Genomic DNA, 25,246 nt, shown 5'->3' with positions numbered 1-25,246 from the left:
TGCATTTAAATCTATGGGCTGGACTCTCCAGGTCAACCTGTCGATAGTTGGTTAATATCCTTCTCTTTGGTCATGCAATTGCCTGTTCACGTTCAAGTGCTTTGTCAATAGTCCTGCAGGATTAACCCGTTCTTTTTTTGGAAGCAATAATAACAATGCATCTCTGAAAGTCTCTGAAAAATTTGTTTCAATAGGCTAAATTACTTGTTTTAGTATGTTAGCTTGAGGCTTTGAGTGTGACCACAATATTGGCATATTTCACTAAGATTGGTCTGTTTAACTGTCTGTTTAATTATTTCACTTTGGTGACGCAATGGAAAAAGACTTTTGGACGTGCGCGAAGCGATTCTGGCAAACTGTCATTCAACTCCGGAGGGGAAAGGAATGCTCTACCCAAATGGTGTATAAGGCGAGTGAGGCGCTGCTGACTTCAACTGAGGATATAGTCAGGCTGTGGAAGGAATACTTCAGAGGCCTCCTTAATCCCACTAACACACCTTCTGTAGAGGAAGCAGAGGGGGACGACTCCTTGGTGGCAGGGCCCTTGGGATGAATGAAATTCGCCCTGCGTTCCTGAAGGCTCTGGATGTTGTAGGGCTACCTTGGTTGACACGCCTCTGTAACGCATGGAGATCTGGGGCAGTGCCTCTGGATTGCTGGAAAGGAGGGTCTGTCCACTAGTTGAACCTCAGATTCAAGAGGAACAATGTGGTTTTCGTCCTGGTCAAGGAATGCTCTTTATACTCAAGGATATTCCAGTGAGTAAGGGAGTTTGCTCATCCGGTCTACATGTGCTTTGTGGACCTGGAGAAGGCATTCGACTGCTTCCCTCAGGGGCATCCTGTGGGGGGTGCTGCAGGAGTATGGGGTGTCTGGCCCAATGTTACGGGCCATTCGGTCCCTGTACAACTGCAGCGAGAGCTTGGTCTACATTGCCGGTAATAAGTCAGTCTCATTTCCGGTGGGGGCCGGCCTTTGTCACAGATTCTGTTCATAACCCACCATATTGAAGTACCCCAGTAAGAAGTTAACCACCTTCATGAAACTGAAAACCCAGGCCTAAGCCTGAAATTACTTCACCAAGCCCCAAATTCTGCTTGTAGTACAGGCCTCTAATGGTCTCTTTCATTACACGATTTGGTACTCGTGACCTGTTAGGCTAAATGACCTCATGTTTACAGTGCAGGAATTACTATTTAACAAAGTACAGCCTTATAGCACCCTTAAATATCTTTATCCAGCTCAGATTCTATTACTGATGTCTCATCCTCATGTGTGAGCAACCACATGACACAGAAATCACAGACTATAAAAATAAATCCCTGTGTTCAATGCTCCATATAGATTTTTGGTGACAGGAAATGCACATACAGAAGTAGAGAAATGAAATATGAATGAAGGTTACCTAAGAGATCTGTCTATACATGTAAAGTGATGGCTACTCAGGATGTATTCTACAATGTAGTGAAATAAGATGATATCTGCTATGCTCATCCTACACTGCACCAACACACAACTCCTACACAAAATGGGTAGGAGTGGGTGGGATGCTGTAGCATGAAAAACAGAATTATAGGGTGGAAGAAAAGTGGGTTTTTCCCATCATGTACGTATTATTTTAAATCATCCCAGGATTTAGAAAGCTGTTATAATAAAACCTTTAGTCTAATCTTTAGCCTGAGTCTCCTGATTTGCTCATGCCCCCTGGGGCAGGCAATTGTAAATCAGCAGCACCTCTAAGCCGCACAAAATAGAAGAAAGAAGCAGTGTCAATACTCACCGTTGATAACCGGGGTGTACACTACAATGCCGGCCAGATTTGGGTCAGACACTGTTTTGTCCAGGATGAGCCCTCCAATGCTGCAGAACACGACATAATTAGCTCATTAACTGAGGTTACTGTGTGTGACCAACTGACATAAAGAGACAAAAGAGAACATGGAAAAAGAAAGACACAGCCCCATCTTCATCTAAATGATGTGCACAGTGAATTGGTGTGTTTCTCTATAAAAGCTCCTAAAATGCTTCATCAGCTGTACTGTACAGAGAAAATGAAGGATTTTTCAATTGTTTTCAGCTGCTGGTGTGCAGAGCCAATCTTTGTATTCTCTCCCTCCTCTATTAAAGCCTGTGTGGGTCTGTTATATCAGCAGCACTGATTGTTGAGAAGAGAGAGTGAGCGGGAAAATTGTTTGCTTCCTACTGGCTGTATCTGTAAGGCCGCCAGGCTCAAGGAGACCCGAGGGTGTATGTGCTCGGATGCCGCAATTTGTTTAGGGGATGAGTCATCATGCAAACCAGACGCTGGGAGGTGCAGACTCAGGATAGCTGTTCTTTCCCCTTTGAAGACTACCCCTTTGAAGACTAAACACACACACACACACACACCTGCTGATGACCATGGCAGTGATGACTGGCTCCCATCCGGAGTAGAGGAGGGTGCGGCTGGCGGGGTGCTTGGAGGAGATGACGATCCACAGAGGAGTCAGACACATGAAGAAGGCGCAAACCAGCGACGACACATACGGATAGGAATCTACAGAAGAGGAACACTGGACTTAGAATCTCCTGCTGTCTTTTTTCTGCTTAGGTGAAACTCAGTAACATTAGAGTAACATTACTGCTGACTCTCAGCAAACTTTTTTCAGCAGTTTAAAACATGCAAACAATTTAGACAAAAAAAGTTTCCTACTTGTGGCTGTATGGTGCCATGCTGAGGCTCAGGAAGCCTTAGAGCCACAGACATGTGACAAATGAAAGATCCAAGCAAAATACCCAAAACAATGCAACAGGGTCCTTCACTGTTGACTTCAGATAAATAAAGTTTACAATGGGTACTAAACATTCACAAATATGAATATTGTGCTGCACATCTTTGAAGACTAAAGAACACACATGCCAATTCACAGCTCAGCTCTTTGTGGTTTTGGAGTCTATAGACAGACGCCCGGATGGACAAACAGTATGACAACCATATCCGCTCGCTTCATGTCAGGCGGGAGGATAAAAAAAACCCCGAATCCTTGACCCCTACAGTGAAGGACCCTGTTGTATTGTTTTGGGTATTTTGCTTGGATGGTTTGGATTCACTTGACCCCATGAAGAGAAGAGCTGCTGCAAATTCATCTAAAGCTAAATTGCTACATTTGTATCATGATGGGAGTATCTCTACTAGGATGACAATATCCCCATCCACTGAATTGGACAATTGTGACAGTGATTTGAATCATAAAATGTGGCCTTCACAGACGCCACATCTCAACCCATGTTCATCTCCCAACATCTATGGGAGATTTCTGACCCACTGCGCTTTCATCACTATACCAAAGAAATATTGGAAGAATGGTGTCCTGTCCCTCTAAAGGAAAAGAAAAAACAAGTTGCAGCTAATGCTGACTGGAATATGTGGTAAATAAAGCTAAACTTACTATATGAACATTTTCAGGTGATTCTGCAAATTCAGCATTAATGGAAAACGTCTGAGATAAAAGAAAAGCAGTTAGGATAGGAGACAGGACGCTGCATTTAGCTCACTGACGTCAAGTCTTAAACCCATCCAGCAGAGTACCGAGAGAAAATATACACCAACACAGGGGCAAAGTTTCCCTCACTGGCTCTATAATACTATCCATCTTTGTTTCAACTACAATTATAACACAGCTATTTTGAAGCAGTAATTAGGGTAAAGCACCTGCATGAAGCCACCACCAGATGTTTCCAGCAGGTTCCCTTTCCAAGCACTGAATAACTATCATTAGGAAGCAGTCCCAGATTTATTATCTTGATGGTCTAAAGAAAAGAAAGGGCTTGGTGTTCAGCTCAGCATATACTGGGCTCTAGCAGACCTTGGATCTTAAAATATGAAGCAGAAACAGATATACTGAGCAGCCTGACTCTCTTACAAAGTTCCAGACACGGAGAGAAAATCTGACACCAAGTTAGTCAGCTTACTTAGTGCATGTTATCAGCCAAAGTCCCATTAAGCTCTTCTACCTTCTTCCATGAATCTTGGATACCCTGCCACTGAATATTTTGAGCAATGAGCAAACAATTGATATTCCTGTCCATCTCTGAAGGAATACATTTTCCTAAAACACTCTGCCAGGAAGATGAAAGGAGCAGCTGCCAGCTATCTCCTTTAGCTGAGAAATGGCATGATTCTTCTAATGCTTGGGAAAGAAATGGTTTTTCCAATAGTGATAAGTACTTCCATGCTTTATGATTCTAAAAGTGCACCCAGCATGAGTGTGCAATAGAAAAAAAACAAACGAGAAGTAAGTGTTTTGCTTTTTGTTTTGCTTTTTTTCCTGTTAAGGAAACCTGTTTAACAAGGAAGGAACTGTTGAAAGATATTCAAACTGAGATACTATATTCGATGACAAGATTACTTAAGAACAGAAAGTAGAAATCATATTTTTCAAGGAAGAACTTATTTCAAACCTTCAGGATTCTGGAAGTCTTAGTGATTCCTACCATACACGATGTTAAGTGGATGAATTTGCAGCACTTTGACCATGGTCAGCTCACTGTGGACCCCAGTACCACTACGAAATGTGGGGCAGCCGCCCAAACAAAAACAAGGCACTCCTGTATTCACAAGGGGTTACCACATAGTTGATTTTACACCAGATGCCCTTCCTACCATAACCCTCAAAGGATCTAATGTCTCCTCCCAGGCTCAAACCAGGGATCTTTTGCTTGATAATCAAACATGTAAACCACTGCACTATGGATGGACCTAAAGAGGAATCTTTAGGCTACACAAAACCCCTGGAAGCACAAATTCTAGGACAGATAATTACCTGGTATCGGTAGATCTTAATGGCATGCATAAAAGCTTTAGTCACTTGCAAATGGCTAAGTAAGAACCAGGAATGAGAAATGCTAAAATCACAACACATATAAACCACTGAGAATACTGTCAGAATACTGTAATCTCAGACGACTTAGTTCTTACCATAATAATGCCAGTCACACAAAGTCATCCACGATTTTATCTCCATACCATATACAGTACCAGTCAAAAGTTTGGACACACTCACCGTGCATGTATGGCATCAATTTGAAAATCCTAAGTGACATCTTCAAGGTCACCAAGATTCAAACTCTGAGATTTTACGAGATGCCCTTATGGTATGAATTTGAACATCCTAGGTCACGTCGTTCTCGAGTTATCACATGCGTGGGGTTCGAAACGCAGTCCTGGAACAACACGCTCTACTACCACACTTTTTTTTTAAGACTTGTATTCTTTAGACCAAACTGACACCAATTCATGAGCTGATGGAGACCAAGCTGCCTTAGGGCAAGTCTTTGGACTGTGGGAGGAAACTTGTGCAGGTACAGGGAGAACATGCAAACTCCACACAGCTGACCAGTGGATTCAAACTGTGTGCTGTGAGATGACAGTGCTAACTGCTGTTAAAAAAAAATGCCTTGAAATAATTAAAATTCATAAATACAACATGAATCTGCAGTAAAGAAAACAGAAAGAAAATACCAAAGCAACTTCTGTGTTTGGAAATACCAATGTATTAAAAAAGACCTGTTGGACCTGTTTAATGCCATTTTGTTTGCTTGCTGGCGCCACTGTGTAGCAGCCTTTATAGGCGCACACCATGTTGCACTGGATGGTATTCTGCAGGTGTACATACAGCTAATGTGCAAGCAAACTCCCATTTGTTAAATGACCTCACACAAATTGTTTCTTGTATGCTCAAATGGTGCAGCACTGCCACAACAACACTAACTGTACACAAACTCTGGCCCCATTTCTTGGCGTTAGTGCTCCGTCTCACGCTCACATTATTCCTGCTTTTATCTATTATTGGGCCCTCTCAGTATAGCACTCTGTAACAACCCTGTTTGTTTAAAGCACTCTATAAATAAGCTCAAGTGGACTGCACTTGGTTCGTACCGCTACATCTCGCTGGCGTCTCTACTCCGCTGGATTCCCTCAATCCTCTAATGCTTCGAGGTTTAAGTTTTTTATGAGCACAGATAATCGTGCGATTTAAATTTTCTTCAGCTGAGAGTAAACTGGCCATTAGTTTCAATTTAGTGGGGAAGTGTCTGCGTGGCTGGGCTCAAGAACAAGAGAGCCACTGTCCTGTGAATGACATAGCCAGACAGCCTCACTGCCCTGCCATGGAAATATGAAATCTGAAGTGTGTTTAATACATTTAGCTCCCAGCACCAAACAGTTCCTTTCATAATAGAGAACATCTATGCTCCACAATTAGACCTGGCAGGTTTAGTTAGTATGAGATGCTTTCCAAAGGAAACCGCTGCCTGTGTGCGCTTTATTGACTAATACAAGGTGGCGCAACACAGGTCTGGGTGTGACATGAATTAAACATGTGGAATGCATGGCAGGAGCAAAAGAGATGGTTTGTTCTCCAATAGGAGAATGATATTACAGAGTAAGACGGGAAGGACCTCTACTGGTTAACCGAGGGAAGTGTGTGACTGTATAACACCACATGAAGCTGAGAAATGTTTTGAGCTGACCAAAGCTTTTTAGAATGGGATATTATGGCCCAATTTCAACATCCACACTCAGACTAACCCACTTTGAGGTGCGTTCATGCCCATGAGGGTTTAGGATAGTACCACTGCCATATAATCACAGGCATGAAGGCTCTCTGACACACATTTGTAAATTAAAAAGTAAATTAAAAAGTCCCAAAGAGCTGATAGAGGACAGAATATACCACTTCAGTATTAACAGCACCACAAGCAAAATGTACAGAAAGTTGTAAAGCTCAGTTGGCTCTGGCCAAAGGAAAAAAATCATCCACTGCTGGCTTTTAGTTTTGATTAGTTTGTGATAACATTGACTCCTGGGCACCTCCTGGGTGAGGTGTTCTAGGCATGTCCTACTGGGAGGATGCCCCGGGATAGACCCAGGACATGCTGGAGAGATTACATCTCTTGGCTGGCCTAACCCTAAATTACACTAATGCCTCAGCGTTCCCCAAGATGAACATGAGGAGGTGACTGGGGAGAGGAAGGTCTGCAATAACAATGTAACATGGTGAGCAAGAGGCTCGGAGTGAATGTCTGCCAAATATTTGTGACCGCAGCGTGTCTGAGGAGATTTTACGTTACAACACATCAAATAAGCGTGCATCCTCCCAGTGGACTTCATAGAAGTAACGCAATGACTACTCTGCGGTGGTGTTTCCAGCTCTCTGTGTCCTCAACAGGGTATAATCACCTCTTTAGCCTTCAGGAAGCTCATTGGTAAGCTCACCTACTGAGGTCATCAGACATGACATAACAACCAGCACACTAGTGCTCTTCCACGAGGGATGTAGCTGGAGCGTTTTAATGCATTCAGATTATATGCAAGTGTAGAAGCCCCCTTAAAGGTAGTAGTTGCTCAACCTACCTAGGCACTTGTATAGCCCTTGGCTTATCCAGGCCAGGATTGCCAAGGTTATGAGGTCACCAAAACTGGCTGCAATGGGTGTGGCTACATTGTCTGGGTTAATGCCCGTCTTCTTTGAGCCCACAATTACGCCCACCATGATGATGCCTGCATATGACACGAAAAGCACATTACAATTAGTCATCACATTACAGGTGACTGAAAATCCAAACTTTTATCAAAATGTACTTGAGATCAGTTACAATGCACTGAAGTGATGCAGCAGCAACATTACCACTTCATATGTCACTGTGTGTGTGTGTGTGTGTGTTTACCCTGCAGCAGGGAGGCTATAAAGGCCGTGGCCACACTGCTGGAGCAAAGCAAAACAGCGTGGCTCATCTGAAACTTTCCCTCTGGGATCCAACCAAGAACCACGGCTGCTACGGCCGCCAGGAAACCCACCACAGTGGCCTGAACCTGGAGCAGAGAGGCAGGGGGATTTATCCAACAAGCTTTACTTTGTTTACAGAATAATTAGCAGCATTGTGTGCAGGTACATTTTTCCCCTAATACTTCCTGCTGACATAACAAAGCAGGACAAATAGCTAAGCGTGTAATTATATCATTGCATGCGTCACAGTGTGTTTATCTGTATGTGGGTAGATAAACACAGCCTCTACTTGGTCTTACTACACAGTCAAAGATCAATAAAACAGTCTGAATAAACACCCACAAAAAATTACCCCTGTCACGTAACAAAAATATCACATATTATGTAATGCATTTCACCCATAGCATTGCATTAATAAAACCAAAGATATGCGATATTTTATTCAATCTATCAAATACAATTAAATGTTTTTTTGTCATAACCAAACAAGGAAAACACTTCAGTAAATGTGCTTATAAAGACTGCTTCCATTATAAAGGGAAAGCCTCCATCAGGAGCAGAAACTAATAAAAATACAACTGGACCCATTCCAATAACAAACAATACAGTATTGATTAATTTTTAATATGAAAATGTTCTCTCTACAATGAAGGCAACTGCTGTGAGTGATTACCTGCTTCAGTGCCAGGTTTCCTATGATTAGATTCCACTTCTCAATGGGAGAATCCATCTTTCCCACATTTACCTGAGTTGAGATGTACGAGAGACAGTTATTTTATAAGACTGCACCTGTGTCACAGCCTTTTTTGACCTCACAACACCACACCTGCTGTAAACAGGACTTTTATCTTCAACACTAAATTCCTAAAATGCTACAAAGTTAACACAAAGTGGTTTCCCTGTAAAAGTCAAAATCATTTTCTGATTCTAAATTACAATAAACAGATTTTTATAAATGTCAGTAATATCTGCCATGAAACCATCACTACCACCCAAACACTCATGTCTGTCCATTATGAATATGAAAGAAGCTCCTCATCCCAAACCTGATAACATGTTGACTCAGGTGGTCTAAAACTCTCAAAAAGATAGCTGGACATATACACGGATTTTTATTTGCATATTTATCTGTCTTTGTTTTCCTGTGACAAATGGCACTCATTGTTTGGATGAGTGGCTCTCAAGAACCTATGAGGTGCCCAATCTCTCTCTCTCTCTCTCTCTCTCTCTCTCTCACACACACACACACACACACACACACACACACACACACACACACACACACACACACACACTCACACACACACTCACACACACACTCACACACACACACACACACACAAGTGTGTTTTGCTATCTTTGTGGGGAATTTCCATTGACTTCCATTCATTTCTACAGCCTAAACCTTACCTTTACCCTTTTCCTAACCCTAACCATCACATACCTAACCCTAACCTAAACTCAATTCATACCTTAGCCCTAACTCTGACCCCTGACCCAAAAACAGGGTTTCCCCTTGTGGAGACAAGGTTCCAGTCCCCACAAGGAGCAATTGGTCCCCACAACGTAGTATATGTCAGGAAAATTGTCCCCACAAGGTATTATAAACATACGCGCACACACACACACACACACACACACACACACACACACACACACACACACACACACACACACACACACACACACACACACTCTGTGAGTGTATCTTTACAAGTGCCTGTTTCACAACACTAACTTTATACTGCCTGCAAGTGACACGTTTAGGGGACGTCTGGAAATTGTAGCTATAAAAAGAGAGCCTGAGTTACACTCTCTTTGGATGGGCTCTGCACTACTATCTTAAAAAAATAACATGTTTTTTTAAGGATTCAAATTTTATCCTACAAAATGTACAAACACTGCAAAACTAATAGGTTCTTCTTGTATGAGGGCACCTTTAGATGTTGTCTCTTGTTCGAACATGCTGCATTTAAAGTCACCTTTGTCTATTCTGACATGGGTAGGGACAGGTGAGTGTATGATTGCAGTTTTACTACAATGTTACTAAGCTGAAGGAGAGGCCTCTTGTTTCAGGTTTCACCATTCTACGAATTGTATCACGTAGTGCCATTTGTGACTGCACACACACACACACAGTGTAAAAAAGTCCTGGCACATTTCTTGGCATTACAGGGCAGACTCCATGCTGTCCATTTCATAGCTGAGCAGAACAACAGTAACATGAAGACAAAATGTTTTTTGGGACACCGCTGAGGAAAATAGGCTCATGCTAAGCTCTTCTGTCTATGTTGACACAGTGCTGTGAATGTGGAGCTTGGATATAGGGAGCAGGGGGCCCAACAGGAAGAGCCAAAAACCAAACAAAGAAAGAATTCTGCTCAGTCACTTCTTCTACTTTGAGAAATGCTTGCAAGGACTTATGAATAAGACTGCAACAACTAGTTTATGGACAGAATGAGAGAATTTTTTTATGGGGCACTGCAGGGTACAAATACAAACCCTAACCTTTTTAGTGGAGCAATATGCACAGCTCAAAAATATTAATTAAAGGAACACTTTTTAATCAGAGTACAGCAAGTCAATTAAACATCTGGGATATTGAGGTGGTCAGTTAAGTACCAGAGGAGGTTATTAATCAGTTTCAGCTGCTTTGGTGTTCATGAAGTTAAACACAGGTGCACTAGACAGGCAATGAGACAACCCCACGAAACAGAAATGGTTTTACAGGTGAGGACACTCACATCTTTGCCTCCTCATCTTTTCTGTTTTTCATGGGTTTTGCATTTTTATAGGGTCAGTGTCACTGCTGAGGCTGCACAGGTAGTCCAACTCCTCCAGGATGGCACATCAATACGTGGCATTGCCAGAAGATTTGATGTGTCTCCCAGCACAGTCTCAAGAGCCTGGAGGAGATTCCAGGAGACAGGCAGTTACTCTAGGAGAGGTGGACAGGGCCGTAGAAAGTCCTAAACCCATCAGCAGGACTGGTATCTGCTCCTTTGTGCAAGGAGGAACAGGAAATGCACTGCCAGAGCTACAAAATGACCTCCAGCAGCCACTGGTGTGAATGTGTCTGAGCAAACAATCAGAAACAGATTTCATGAGGGTGGCCTGAGGGCCCGACATCCTCTAGTGGGCCTTGTGCTCACTGCCTGGCACCGAGGGCAGTGAGCAAGAAATTGCGAGAATTGGCAGGTCCACCACTGGCACCCTGTGCTTTTCACAGATGAGAGCAGGTTCACCCTGGGCACATGTGACAGACGTGAAAGGGTCTGAAGAAACCATGGAGAACGTTATGCTGCCAGTAACATCACTCAGCATGGCTGGCTTGATGGTGGGTCAGTGATGTTCTGGGGAGGTATAGACGTGGAGGGACACACAGACCTCTACAGGCTCATCAATGGTATTGGGATGAAATCCTTGGACCCAGACTGTAGCTCTAGTGCAGTGGGTCCTGGTTTCATTCTGGTGCACGACAATGTCTAGCAAACGTATTCAATTCAATTTTATTTATATAGCACCAAATCACAACAAACACTCCAACAGTGGGAGAAAATGCCCCATCACATCGTCTCATTAGGAGCATGTCCCGATGTTGTCCTGCGGTCTCCACAAGCATGCGGGGGCCACACAAACTACTGAGCACCATTTTGAGCTGCTGAAATGAAATTTCAGCTAAATCTTCTGACCTTCTGCATCATTTTTCACTTTGAGTTTCAGGGTGTCTTTGAATTCAGCCTCTGTAGGTTGATCATTTTCATTTCATTTCCATCAAACAATGTGGCACCGTTTCATTCCTAACACATTATCCAGTCCATATCAGTATATGTAACATTATTTTTTTCCCATTGGGATCTGATGTGTTTTCAAAGTGTCCCTTTAATTTTTTTGAGCAGTATATTTACCATCTTAGTGTTCAGCTATCCTGGTTGCAGTGGCCTGTCCCACCTCCCAGTCAGCAGATTCCTCTGTCAAACCCCAAATCCCAAAGGTTTCAAAACATTTTTGAAATGCCCCAAATAATTCTTACTTGAAGCTTTCCAAAGTAATTCTAACAGCTGGAACAACCACTTGGGTAAATGAGCTTGTTCTGTTTTCTTCTCCACTTCACCTGATAGAGTGGATGACACCGGAGCTGTAATTACAGACTGGGCTGGATGAAAACCCGGTGACAGAGATAAACAGTAATAACTAAACTCAGTTACAGGCTCACTCTGTGGAGATGAGCCATGACCACGAAAAATGATGCAACTCCCCACACAAACACACAGTGATGTCACCGTACTATCAGTGTTCCTCCAACAGCAGATTTGAGGTCAAGGCTGACTGGAAACCTTCCTAATGTCACAAAGAAATAAAGCAGCTTTCTGTCATCAAGGCTGGAGAGTGTAAATGGGCAGACAGTAGCTAGTGGAGTCAAAGCAGCATGATGGTGGATCTCAGCCATCTAATTACAACAAGAGCAAGTTAAACATGTAATGTGGAGAGAGAAAAATTATGACACATCTTTGAAAACCACAACTACCTTAAAAATGAATGCTCTGCCTACTGAAGAACTGCTATATGAATTGTTTGCAATGCCTACACTTTATTAGGTTAGTTTCCCCCAGCTCATACATAAAGAGGCTTCTGTATTGGGGTACTGCTCAGAGTGGAAAGGGCTGGACTGTGTGTGTTTGTGTGTCTCTCTCTCACCGCTGTGGACAGCCTTGAGGCCAGAGTCATCTCCAGGTTTCCCTTCAGGCCGAGCAGAGCAGGTACGAGGATGAAGATCTCTGTGATGTACTGGAATGCCTCCCAGTGCTGCACACACCATGAGAAAGTCACGGATTTTGTTGTTTTTGCCTGACCCCTATCTCTACACTTGATCTGGCAGCCATATTTAAATACTGTGCTTTCATTCAGGATAAGGCAAACTGAGAATCTGCATAATGCAGCTCTGAACCAGTGAACTAAATTCAACAGCACCCACAGAGTGGTCGAATCCTTGCCACAGATCAGTAAAAGGTGTTTAATGCTCTAAAAGGTCGTCAATATAGATAACGTCTGACTGTTATCTTGTTAGCTGACCAACACCTTAGTGAAACAAGAAGCACTGAGTGGGGCCTTGTTTTGACCTTGTTTTTGAATAGAGTACAATTAGAAAATCTCCTACAATAAGTCCTTAGGAGTTTGTCAGCATATCAGTCATATTATTTTGCTTTTTACAAGGCAAAGTTTTTCTATTGCGCTGTCTCAAATCTACTGTAAGATTAACGTTTGGTTGCCACTAGTAACAGGTTTATGAGCAAGGCAGCATAATATAATCAAAACAAGACTTGGATATTATGATCATTAGTAAGCGTAACAGATGACTAGTACCCCACTCTGTATTTAATCATTAGTTATTATTAATCTCTGTCTCCCCCCTCAGCAGATGACCCCCCCTCCCTGAGCCTGGTTCTGCTGGAGGTTTCTTCCTGTTAAAAGGGAGTTTTTCCTTCCCGCTGTCACCAAGTGCTGCTCACAGGGGGTCGTTTTGACTGCTGGGTTTTCTCTGTATTATTGTAGGGTCTTTACCTAAAATATAAAGCGCCTTCAGGTGACTCTTTGTTGTGATTTGATGCTATATAAATAAAATTGAATTGAACTTCTCCTTTCGTAGTTTTATGTTCCTTTAAGGTCAGCTAATCCTCCGTGTTAAAAACGGGGGGCGGGGGGGTAGGTCTGCCATTGCCCCTAAACTGTGGAATGAGCTGGACCCCACCTTGCACATTTTCAAAGTATTCCTTAAAACTGATTTCTATTATTTGGCTTTCAACCCAGAGTGAGAGCTTAAGTATTTAAGCTGTTGTATTATCGTTTGTATTTGTGATTCTCAGGATATATTCATTAATGTTTGTAGGCTTGTGTATATGGTGTACCTCTTATTTTACTGTGCAACCCTTTGTTTCATGTGCAGCACTTGGTTGCTTAAAATGTGAATTATAAATAAGTCTGGCCTGGTTCGTTTTTCTTTTTTAAGCCGTCCGTCCGCTGCAGTCTGATGGTGCCAGGTCACCAATTTTATTTACATAAAGAAGTGCAGATAATCTTTAACGCGCTGGTTTACAGCCCAACACTCCAACTGTATGTGCTTGTGAACCTCGCTGGCTTTGCTGTGGTGATGATACCATGTTGACCCGTCACAGTGATACAATAGGCTGATGAGAGGAGCGTTACGAGTACTGAGCAACAGAAATAACTGTAATAAAGTGGAATGAGCCTTTAATCCCAGCAGGCTTGACTGGTTAATTATGCTGGTTGCTCAACTCACCTGCACAATATCCAGCACCATTCCAGCGGATACAGTTCCAAATCCAGCTAAAAGAAAAGGCACCAAAATCTGCAATGCCATAGCCAGCGGTGACTCCTTGGGCATATTCTGCAGGTCAGATCCCAGTCCTTCCTCTTCATCTTCCTCCTCCTCATTTGCCTCTTCCCCGGAGAGCCTCTTCTCAGCCAGCATAGGTTCTGTCTCAGAGTAGTCTCCATCAACACAGTCTGTTAAAGTCAGAGAGGACCGAGAGGTCCGGTCCAGGACTCGTCTGCCTTCTGTATGAGATGTCTCCTGTCTGTAGCCATTCTGGACTGAGCTGGCCTCAGATTTAGCTCCGAGGTCCACCATGGCCAAGCGCTCCTCCTGAAGCTTGGTGTAACCAGTAGGAACCATGGTGTGGAAAATAGAAGCAATCCGCCCGGAGGAAACAGGTTTCAGGGAGAGAGCGTTCCACCCACCACCTGCTCCGCTCATACGCACTGTCAGGCTAGAGCCAAGGGACTCCCCTATAGTTCCTCCCAGACTTTGAATGCTCATGATGTGGTCCAGGGCTGCAGTTTCTCATCTCTTGTCATCTAGTCTGAGGGTGGTGGCGAGAAAATACACTATCAAATTGGTTTAAAGCAACACAGGTGCACCATCCATGGTAGAAACTAGCTGCAGGGACACATCAGCCTGAGAAAAACACACAAGAAAGGAAATGAGGAGAGGAAACAGCTGGTAGCCACTGATGTGTGATAATATAACACTTAGTGAAAAAGCGGAGCAAACTCTTCTTAAGGGGAAATGTACCCCTTACCAAGAGATGATTGACGTGACATGTCGTTTCTGCAGGTAAGGATCTGTGGTCTCCTCCCACTGGGAGGATTTTCTTCAAATTTCTGTGACATCTAACAGTTTGGTTTTTTTTGTTGTTGTTGTTGTTTTTTTTTTACTACATCAGAAAATTCAAGAAATTAACACCAACAGCTGTGAAGCATCCTTAAGAGCTCTCTGATTGGGATCCCAGAATTTTAAAGATATACTCACTTTAGTTTTTTGTACTGTGACATAAATATTTTCCAATTATAAACTGGAATAAGCAGCAACTTTGAAAGGAACCACATCCGCATTGTTCGGAGCTTTTTCAAATGTAGCATCGGTGCTTCACAGACGGTCTCCTTCCAATATTTGCGGCTCTTCTGACGCCTCTAATATTTGCTTGCTCGCTTAAATCGGTTTTTCGTTGTTTTTCAGTGCTTCGTTGGTAAACATGTTCTGGAGACGGCAGTTTTTATACTTTTTTATTGGCACTGTTCAGGCCTGTCTATCAAGTCTCCGTTTATAACATTTTCCGACCGCCATTCTGTTTCATGCCTTCTCACATCACAGTCTGACATTTATAGATAATTTTGCTAAACAAATAAAAAAAAAACAGGCTAGTTGTGGATATGTTTATGTTCGCTACCTAAGACGGAGCTGCTGTTAGCTAGCTGTGAAGGAATCATAACAGTAGGAAGCACGTCGGCGCTCTACTTGCCTAACCTTATGTGTAAACCGGGAAAATACGGTGGCCAGAGTTAGTCAGTAATTACAAAAGTAGAGAGGATATCTACTCATTCAGCTCTTCAGTGCTAAGTATTTTTACCCTTGACGTACCTTTCCTCTCTCAAGAAATCCCATCCAGAAGAGATGCCAGTCCTTTTTTCTGACAGCTAGCCTGCCAGAAAGCCGCGTCAGACCGAAACTGCCCAGCGAAGATCGTCTATACAAGCTGACGAGCGACTCGGTTTGAAAATGGTGGACACATTGTTACCGGAAGTTACACATCCGCGTTTAATGGATTACAAATGCAAATGTATTTGCAATAAATCGGCTATTTTTCTCACATCTTTGGCCATTCTTTAAGTAATTCACATCGATTCTTGGACTACGTTAAGTTATTGATATGATTGATTGTTGATACCAACCAATCTCTTGACTTCAATGAACCAGAGATATTTTTATTGTAGAGCGCAAATGCAAAGTGCACATTGTCCGAATGGAGTGGGTTTTATAAGCTGTGGAAAGCTGATTTTTTTTTAACTGGGGAGTTTAAACATAGTGGACGCACGTGTAATTTTTAATCCTAACAACACTGTCTAAGCGCACGAGTTCTTCCCAAACACCAGAGGGCGCTGTGGAATTCTTAAAAGAAACTTTGTCCTTACCTTTCACACGGATGTTGGTTTCATCAGTAACACATGCCGATAAAAACAAAACCGTGGCCTCGCTAAAATGGAATTAAACGTCAAGAAAACGAGTTCACAGGCTTTGCTATCATGTGGAAACGGAGGAGGTTTGAATGCTTTTTCTTTCTTTCTATTTATTTTATCTTAGAATGTCCCGAGGGTTGGAATAGAAAATAAAAAGTTCCCTATAGCTCTTAAAAGGTCCTAAACTGGATACTGACTTCCGTAATGTAGCGAAAACAATCCTATAAAGTGTCGTCGTTAATGTTAGTTTTATGTTCTCTAGCTAGGCTAGCGTAGTTAAAGTGCAGTCATTTCTTCGCTGTGGGGAAGCAAATGAACGGCAAAGCCTAGCAGCCTGTACTACGAAGCAGGGTTTCATCTTATCCAGGTAGCTTTAGGGTTAACTCTGTTTTCTGTACTACGAAGGGGGTTCGCGTTTTACCGGGGAATGTCCTAATGGTAACTTTTGCTGGTTAGAGATCAGCAGGTATGAAATCACCACCTACTGAACAGTCAGTTCTTCAGAAAATAGCGTCACTCTTCCTGGAGGGTCGGAAAATGTTCAGTTAATCTGGTGATGTAATGCATGAAGATGATTCATATTGGGGCTGCTGTATTGAGGAGTAATGGACTTGTTTGCTGTGCTGCTAGGTCTCAGTGATAAGCTTCTGCTCAAGCCAAAGCCTGGAAGATCCCTGCAGACAGAGAGAGTCCCCAGAAGCAGTGGTGAGAATGCCAAGAGTTACAGTTTTCTATTTAGTGATGAGTTGGATACTTTATCTATGTTCAGGGAGCCCAGAAACAAAAAGCTTTAAAGGGATGTGTGTACTGAAATGTGTATGGGTGGCTTTCCCTGTGAATCAGTTCTGGACCGGTTGCAGACCTTCCTACCTCAAATGGCTGAAGCCAACGAGAAGCTGAAGAGGCAGATGGAGGAGGCTCCTGCCGGCCACTTTGACATAGAAAGCGTGGAGGAGGCAGAGAGGGTCATAGAGATGGTGAGTGTCAGTCTGCTGGTGAATCACTCAACTTCAGACATGAAACATAAAGGGCTCTGCAACAGTGAAGTCTCAGAGGTTAGGGCTGGAGCCTATCCCAGCTGACATATAGTATAGTGAAATGAAGATAAACATCCAACATTTTTCAGGGGACTTTTTTTTTTTTTTTTTTAAAGCCTGTCTTGTCTGGCAGATCCATACAGGGAAATGTGGTGGCAGCATCATGCAGGGAGGCTGTTCAAAGCATGCAAAACAGTACTGTTGTAGCTTCAGAACAAGTTTCCCTGTATACCTGAGTAACAGCTTTGGAGACGTGAAGATGGCAGTTCATAGATACTTCCCATCAGATATGACAAAGCTCGAGAGGATCTGTCTCAAAGAATGGGATGAGTTGTCAGAATGTAGGTGTGCAGAGCCTGTAGAGATTTCCCTAAAAAGACACTAAATTGTAACCAGTGCCAAAGAAGCTTCCTCAGATCACTGAATTAAGGCTCTGAGCACTTTTGTACATGAAAGACTTCATTAGTTCTTCTGGTGGTAGATGAGAGTCTAGACTCTTCCTGCTTTTATTTGCTTTAACTGTATGTGTCTTTGGTTTGACTGAGTCGTGTAATTTTGTCCCCTTGTCCTCAGGATGTAGCACTTGTGGAGCTCAACGGGGCAGACAGCAGCCCCGAACACAGCGAGACGTCAGACTCTGAGGACGAGTCGGACTGTAGTGACAATGACAGCGAGATCACTGAGCAGAATTTAAAATTACCTGGAGACAAAGGCAAGAAAAAGAGGTTCAACATCCAGGTTCTGGACCTGCAGGGGGAGTAGATGAATCAGCCAAACAGACCTTTGGTTTCTTCTCCACATGAAAACTTTGACCTAAAACATCCTCAGGTGTGACCTGCTTTTGTCTTTTGTTTGGTTTGTAGTTTTTTTTTTTCAGTCTTCACGCACACAGAGATGGTGAAAAGTATGAAGACACTCATCCCTATGGGAGTACAGTGAATGTTGAAGTGTGAAAACAAACTGCCTGTGGAGCCAGAACAAATACTGCTATTACCTCACTGAGTCTGTCCGTGTGACCACGATGTCTGCATGGTGCATTGTTGTTTTTGTCCTCTGTTTCCACGAGCTTGAACACATTCTTACATCAGCTTAGGCTTCACGTTTTCCACCACATGAGATCCGGTCCAGAGGAATTCCTGGATCCTATTTAAAGATGTTTTTTCTTTGCATTTGCACCCATATTCACTGATGGTTATTTTCAGAAGTGTTCTTGAGCCCAAGCAGTGATTTCCACTACAGAACTGTGTCAGCTCTGAGGGCACCTGAGGGCCCGAAGGTGATGGCTACACAATATTAGTTTTTGACTTTGTCCCTTGAGTACGGAAATTTCTTCAGATTTTCAGAATATTTGAATGATTATTCTAATGATAAGGTGATTTGCAATTTTATGCTGACAGATGTTATTCTTTATTTGATCAAATGTGTAATTCTGAAATGTTCTTCAGACTTGTAAAAGACTAAAAGTCTATTTCTGAAAAACGTGGCCTCCACTGTTTGTTTCTTTTTTAAATATGATGTGACTTTTCCAGTTGTTTGCGTTAGAGAGAGAGGGTTTTCTGCTAATCAGACCGTCGGGGGGATTTATCCTCAGCTCCTGCAGTCTTAAGTGTCCTTGGCAATGATGCTGTAGCCCCAAAAGGATCCCACTGTGATAAATAAAGCTTAAAAACACTGTTACATGTCTTTGATTGCTCGTGTGTCAAAGCTCTTTAGGAACATTGAATATGTCACCAGTCAGCAGAGCTTTTCTAATTAAAATAAAATGTTCTATTTAAACAGCTGGTGGGTCACTCTATAAAATCTGTCAAATCTGAGAAAATATCCCACCTAATTCACTCAGAATCAGATGATTTTTTTTTTAAATAACTATGATTTATTTAACCTTCATAGAGTGATTATAAAAATAGATAAAATGTCAAGCAGCTCAAGTTCTTCAGTGCACGATGATGTCACTACCGTATTTTCCGGACTATAGAGCGCACCATACTATAAGCCGCACCTACAAATTTTTTGGAAAAAACTGGAAACGTACATATATAAGCCGCACCGGGCTATAAGCCGCTGGTATCTCCGCCGCTCTCGGTTTTCCACAATTACTCGGCACTCAGCAGAGGGGGACAGACAACCCCAAATTTGAGTTATAACAAGTCAATTCACCATTGATTCGTTCACGCCGAGCTTACGTGCAGCGGCTCTATTTCCCTCCTGTAGTGCCAGGTCGATAGCCCTCAACTTAAAAGCGGCATCATAGGAAGTTCTTTTGTGGTTTCCATGATGAGGGAGTTTGAAAAAAATCTCTTTTGTGCCTGCTGCTAGCACTTGTTGGCGCTTTCTTCTTTGATTTCCAACTTTGACGTCCCATGATTCATATCCTGCTAAAGAGCCCCCTGGTGGTTAAAGAAAAATCCACAGAAACGCCGCACCGGGCTATAAGCCGCATGGTTCAAAACGTGGGAAAAAAGTAGCGGCTTATAGTCCGAAAAATACGGTACTCTAAATGCCCTCCATAGAAAACCACTGAAATTTCAGAAGATTTCATCAAACTTAAACTGTCGCTGTTTAAATAACATAAAATATATCAACACGCCGAGTAATAACTGAATTTCTGAAGGTCTGTGGACCTGTTTAAAATTTGACATTTTTTTCTAGCTCAAAGTTTGCTGAACTGCAATTTTAACTACTATTAAAATTCAGTTAAATATAAATAAGTTAATTAAAAAAAGTATGGAATAATTCTCCTGAAAAAGTTGAACATTTTGGTATCAGGACAGTTTCTGTAGCACAAAGCATGTGGAAGGAGTTAAAGACAAAGTGGTGGAGGATAAACAATAAAGTGAACGCTCAATGAAAACAAAAGCTCGCTTATTAAAGACATTGTGTTTATTAAGAAGATAGCTCTCACCAAAAAGAGTGAGATAGAAATCATTTGCATCATAGCCCTTGCTGCCTTCACTGACAATGTGGAACACTTAGAAAATTAGTTTTACAACTTTGTCACATTGGTGATGCATAAAAACATCTAGCTGGTGTGCCTTTAATGAAAACAACAGTGTTACATCATACAGTCCTCCTTTGTGTCACAAATAAAAGGTCAAAAATATATCAAATAGACTTTTTTAACCTCTTGTTAAAAAATATTTACAAATAAAGTCAAATTTTGACAAATGAAGGAGAGTGAATCTGTACAGTCAGGACGTCTGAACAGACAGCAGCAAGGATACAATGTAAACAGAGTGATGAAGATAAAATAAAACTGACTCATAATAGCTTTTAATTGTTTCCTTCTAAATTATAGATACATGCCTTTTATGAATAACATGAAAAAATAACTTTCAAGTCTCGCAAACAAAACATCTTCAAGTCTAACACAATGCACAGGCCAGAAATGAAAACGAACCATTTCAAAAACATGCCTGAGACGGTTAATCACACTTCACTGATTTTAGCATCAACTGCTGGGCAACTGTTTCAGTGGAAGAAACATCAGGATTGCTTTGATAACATCATGATGATGATGATGCAGCAAACAAATCAAAATTACCAACAACTTATTATTAGATATTAAACAGTGGTTTAATAATATCTGATTACCTGCCATAATCAAGTCTCTGAAAGATGGTTTATGTAGTGTGTACTGACTGAAACTTGAATGCTTGTTTGGCTGGTTATGGACCCAGCCATCATTAGGATTTAAGCCAGTCATTAAGAATAAGCCATATTCATTATTCTCAGCTTTTGCTACAACCAGTTTGTTTTTAACTGTGTGTTAAAGGTCAATCTTTACCTTGGAAATATACATTTGACAGGATAATTTTACACTTAACCGCCTCATTACCTCGATGAGTGATTTAGTACAGTGCAGCATCACTGTAAGGTGAGGTTACAATTGCAACAAAGAACACTGGGAGGGATCATTAGTGCAAAAAATGAAGAAGACGTTTTTATCCAAAGAAAGATAAAAAAAAAAAAATCCAGTCACTGAAATGCTGATTGTTACTGAAGTTACACTTCTCCTTACACACAGTCTCCTTATTTTCTTTTTCCACATACTCTTTAATACTGCTGTGTTTTAGCAGCACAGATGAAGCTGTGGCAGTAGTCCTTGTGAGTACAAGACATGAGCCAAAAAGCATACAACATACACTGGGATATAATGACATTCATATACAGATCAGTTACAGACCCAAGAATTAAAAACCAGAGAAAGGTAAAAAAAAAAAATATTGTAAAAAGATCTTAAAGGTGATGAAGAAGGCAGCATCATGTAATGAGAAAGGCTTGATTCACTGTTTGAACCAAAATAACTGATGGCAATTGTGGGAAAACACGTTTGTTTTGGGAGGTTTTTGGCTTCTTTTTTTGTTGTGCTGATTAGTTAAGAACTGATGCCTTAAGTGTACAGCCAGAAGCAGCTTGGCGCCTCAGGGGTTAGATGTGTATATTGGATGCATTAAAACCCACATATCCCTTTTCTGAAATTGATCTAACAAAAAAACAACCAAACAAACACAGCAGGGATGCCCCATGGTCAGCCCCCCATCTTTCATACAGTACATGTGTGCGCAAACACACACACACACACAGATGACAATAAAGCACATAAGGAATGAAAAAACAAGACTTACATATTAGATAAAAGATACATGAAAAAAGAGCATCACAGCTTTCATGTCTCATTTCCCAAACTCCACATCCTTGATCCCTCTCCTTGACTCCTTTCCTCTCATCTCAGTCCCTTCCACCGGACATAGAGGAGGTGGAGAAGAGAGACATTTAACAAAATAAGACGTCTTCTCCTGATGTCAGTTAAATATGACATCATTGGATCATAAATACTTTTGTTATAGCAAAACTACAGCTTTATTATAATCTTACATGTAAGCTTGTTCGTGATGGTTTATATTTAGACACAATGTAACAAGATATTTTTTTTAGTCGCACACACAGGACCAGTGACGGGCAGAAAGTCTGATCATCTTAGATGACTGAAACAAAGTAACAGTAAAGAGAAAGTTGTTTAAAGATCCTCCTCTCAGCACATTTTGTGTATTCCAGCTGTGTGCGGCACCTTTTTTATACACTGAAGGTAAAAGCACAAAGAATACACCTGTACATCCTCGATTATAGCTCCTCCAATAAGCTTCCCCTCTCCTCTGTCCTCCAGTATCCATCAGCATGGCTGATTTCCAGGTCACAGGCAGGAGGAGGGTGGAAGAGAGGAGGAGGCACAAATTAGTGAAATGAGAAGTCTTTTGTTGGATGTTGTATTTTAAGAAGAAGAAGAAGAAGAAGAAGAAACAGCCTTTATTGTCCCACAGAGGGGAAATTTGGGTGTAACAGCAGCCGCAGTTATTATAAATATAAATAAAAATATAATAATTTACACTATTAAGAAAAGAATATATATATATATAAAATCAACAAACAAGATTAACCCTAATACTACTAATAATAACACTATATACAATGTACATGATGTGCCTGTGTGTTGAACCTTAACAGGCCGGACTATTTACAGTATATTATATATTATCCTACATTGTGTAGGCTATTGTGGTTTTTGTTGGGAGCAGTGATGGTTATAAAGTCTTACAGCTGCTGGGAGGAAGGATCTGCGGTAATGCTCCTTTGTGCATTTAGGATGCAGCAGTCTGTCACTGAAGGAGCTCTCCAGCTCAGCAACAGTTTCATGCATGGGATGGGAGACCTTGTCCATCAGTGATGTTATTTTGGTCAGGGTCCTTCTGTCTCCCACCACCTGCACTGAGTCGAGAGGACATCCTAGGACAGAGCTGGCTTTCCTGATGAGCTTGTCTATCCTCTTCCTCTCAGCTGTAGACAAGCTGCTGCTCCAACATACTGCTGCATAGAAGATGGCTGATGCCACCACATTTTAAGACTATCTGATCCATATATGACTCCATTTATAAAAATAAAAACTTAAACTCAGTTTAAATTTGTTCAGTCTCCCCTTCATGGTCACCTTTTATTTTGTGCTCATCTCACCACCCGTATGTGACTGTTTCCTGTTCAGGTGTCAGCAGTGTATCAAGGCTGGCTGTGGATGGAGCAAAAACAGCTGTTCCTGGGCTGACGACAGAGTCACTGATGTAATAATGACTGTTTTTATGGACTTAATTCGAGCTTTTCCACACTTCATACCTGTCTGTGTCAGTTCTACATTACTGTAACAATACCATTTATTGCTTCATTAATACAATGATTTGTTCAGTTTATAAAAATTCAAATACTTGTATTAGCAGGCCACAGCAGGTCTGAGATCAGCTCTAATAGCATCTTTTCAGTGCTGTAATCTAAGTGCTGGATTCATTCCCTCCTGCAGGACCAAGTCTGCCAAAAGCTGAAGTCTGCTTCAAACTTCTCTGTGAGTCTGACCCTCGTTGCTCCTCTGACACCTCGTCTACATTCAGTAGAGGTTACGATGTCAGCAGAAGGAAATGATTTTACTCTGATTATTTTGTGAAACTGAGTGTCAGAGATGGGAGGAGTCAGAGCGAAGCTCAGTTTGCTGAAGAAAACATGGCAGCGAGGAGGTCAGGGATCAATCTGTTACCCCGGTAACTGACTCAGAGTTGAGTTTTCCTCATCTCAGGTCCAACAAACTGAGTATTTTCACTAAACCTGCTTTGTGGAACATTCCAACTCTCTTGAAAATGTATTTTTTAGAGTGTTTAGTTTATCTCCATCACCATATCTTACCAGCCACACGCTGACAGTATAACACAGAATGTATTTAAATTCATTGCAGACTCTCACCTATGACACACCTGCAGCTGGAAAGATTTCCAGCAGCGCTGTGTTTCTGAAAGTAGCCAATCAAACCTGGGCCTGCCCCACAAACATCTCCTACTATCCAGACCCTGAGTTCACCGGCTTCGCGGCAACGACGACAGGACGCAGTGTCCGCGTTACCTTACTGGTAATGTTGTTTGTTTTTAATCCCACATGTCCAACCATGTGACATCAGTTCATTAAAGCTCGGACTGTTTTTCTGTTGTTTCAGAAAAAGGCCGACAAACTGGGGATGACAATAGAGGACTTATCAGTGCGGGGCGTTCAGAGTACTCAAAGGAGTACTACTGCATCATGGACAGCAAAGAAAGCAGTAAAGAGACGGACTTTTTCACCTGCCTGATTCGAAACCTACGCAATCCTGAACTTGACCATTTATTGGTAAATCTTTCTTTTAAGCAAGGCAGCACTTATGTTTACAACATTACAACGTTTGTATTACCGTACAAAGAACTCAGAAGCGTAGTACTGTTCTCACATTTCAGTCACTAAAATTATATCTTTGATATGATTTCCAATTATTGCTTTCAGATATAATGCTTTAACTATTTTGTGACATTTCCTTCAAAGTAGTACTGATACAAAGAGGAAGTATTGCGACCCATTGCTCTGCTGACTCCTCTGTGGATTCCTTTATGTTTTCTAGATAAATTATGGTGACAAGACAGTCAGCCTCAGTAATTCTTCATCACTCCGGGCCCTTCTGATAGTGATTTTCCTGCTGATAATCTTAGTCATGGCCGGTGAGTGCTTTTGATACCTTTAGATTTTTCTTTTAAAGCTTGATTTAGTTTCAATATGATGGAGCAAAAGTACTGAAAACCTTTTCTTCTCCACTTTGATGATGTTCTAGTTTCTCTGCTTGGCTTAAATCCGTTACTCTTTATCTTTCAGTGTTCCTGGTAATCTATCTGTGGCGAAAGAGAGGCAGAATATAGATGAATGGACTCTGACCACTGATGCCCTTGCCTGTATTTAAGCACTGATGCTAATTTTTGTATTCAGGTTTTAATGTATTTGAAGTCTTTATGTTTTTTAACCCTTCAAAATCTGACTCTTGCTACTTCGGGGAGCTCATTTCTGTGCTGTTTTGAG

General features: G+C 41.7%; 2 protein-coding genes across 3 annotated transcripts in view; one reads left to right on the top strand and one right to left on the bottom strand.

The window, feature by feature from the left end:
- slc41a2b (solute carrier family 41 member 2b) overlaps nucleotides 1-15,830 on the bottom strand; it is a 44,295-nt gene extending 28,465 nt beyond the window's left edge. The window contains exons 1-8 of the mRNA XM_030725288.1: nucleotides 15,706-15,830; nucleotides 14,065-14,742; nucleotides 12,465-12,572; nucleotides 8,440-8,511; nucleotides 7,708-7,852; nucleotides 7,394-7,540; nucleotides 2,389-2,536; nucleotides 1,781-1,860 (exon numbers count right to left, since the gene is read on the bottom strand). Of these exons, the coding sequence (XP_030581148.1) occupies nucleotides 1,781-1,860; nucleotides 2,389-2,536; nucleotides 7,394-7,540; nucleotides 7,708-7,852; nucleotides 8,440-8,511; nucleotides 12,465-12,572; nucleotides 14,065-14,604 (1,240 nt within the window). The 5' untranslated portion in view covers nucleotides 14,605-14,742; nucleotides 15,706-15,830. The remainder of the gene's footprint in view (nucleotides 1-1,780; nucleotides 1,861-2,388; nucleotides 2,537-7,393; nucleotides 7,541-7,707; nucleotides 7,853-8,439; nucleotides 8,512-12,464; nucleotides 12,573-14,064; nucleotides 14,743-15,705) is intronic.
- A 421-nt stretch (nucleotides 15,831-16,251) lies between these two features.
- nopchap1 (NOP protein chaperone 1) lies at nucleotides 16,252-19,002 on the top strand. 2 transcript variants are annotated; one of them, XM_030725307.1, is made up of 5 exons: nucleotides 16,252-16,384; nucleotides 16,932-17,006; nucleotides 17,145-17,218; nucleotides 17,258-17,278; nucleotides 17,912-19,002. In XM_030725307.1, exons 1-5 carry the CDS (start codon nucleotides 16,324-16,326, stop codon nucleotides 18,098-18,100), a joined length of 420 nt encoding a protein of 139 aa, XP_030581167.1. In that variant the 5' UTR covers nucleotides 16,252-16,323; the 3' UTR covers nucleotides 18,101-19,002. The 2 variants fall into 2 exon arrangements, with proteins under 2 accessions (XP_030581167.1, XP_030581166.1); XM_030725306.1 differs by having other exon boundaries at nucleotides 17,145-17,278.
- Nucleotides 19,003-25,246: the final 6,244 nt, after the last annotated feature.

This window comes from Archocentrus centrarchus, unplaced genomic scaffold, assembly GCF_007364275.1.
Source record: "Archocentrus centrarchus isolate MPI-CPG fArcCen1 unplaced genomic scaffold, fArcCen1 scaffold_52_ctg1, whole genome shotgun sequence".
Taxonomy (NCBI): Eukaryota; Metazoa; Chordata; class Actinopteri; order Cichliformes; family Cichlidae; genus Archocentrus; species Archocentrus centrarchus.
Note: the sequence above shows the minus strand (reverse complement) of the source record. Positions and strands in the feature narration are given on the sequence as shown.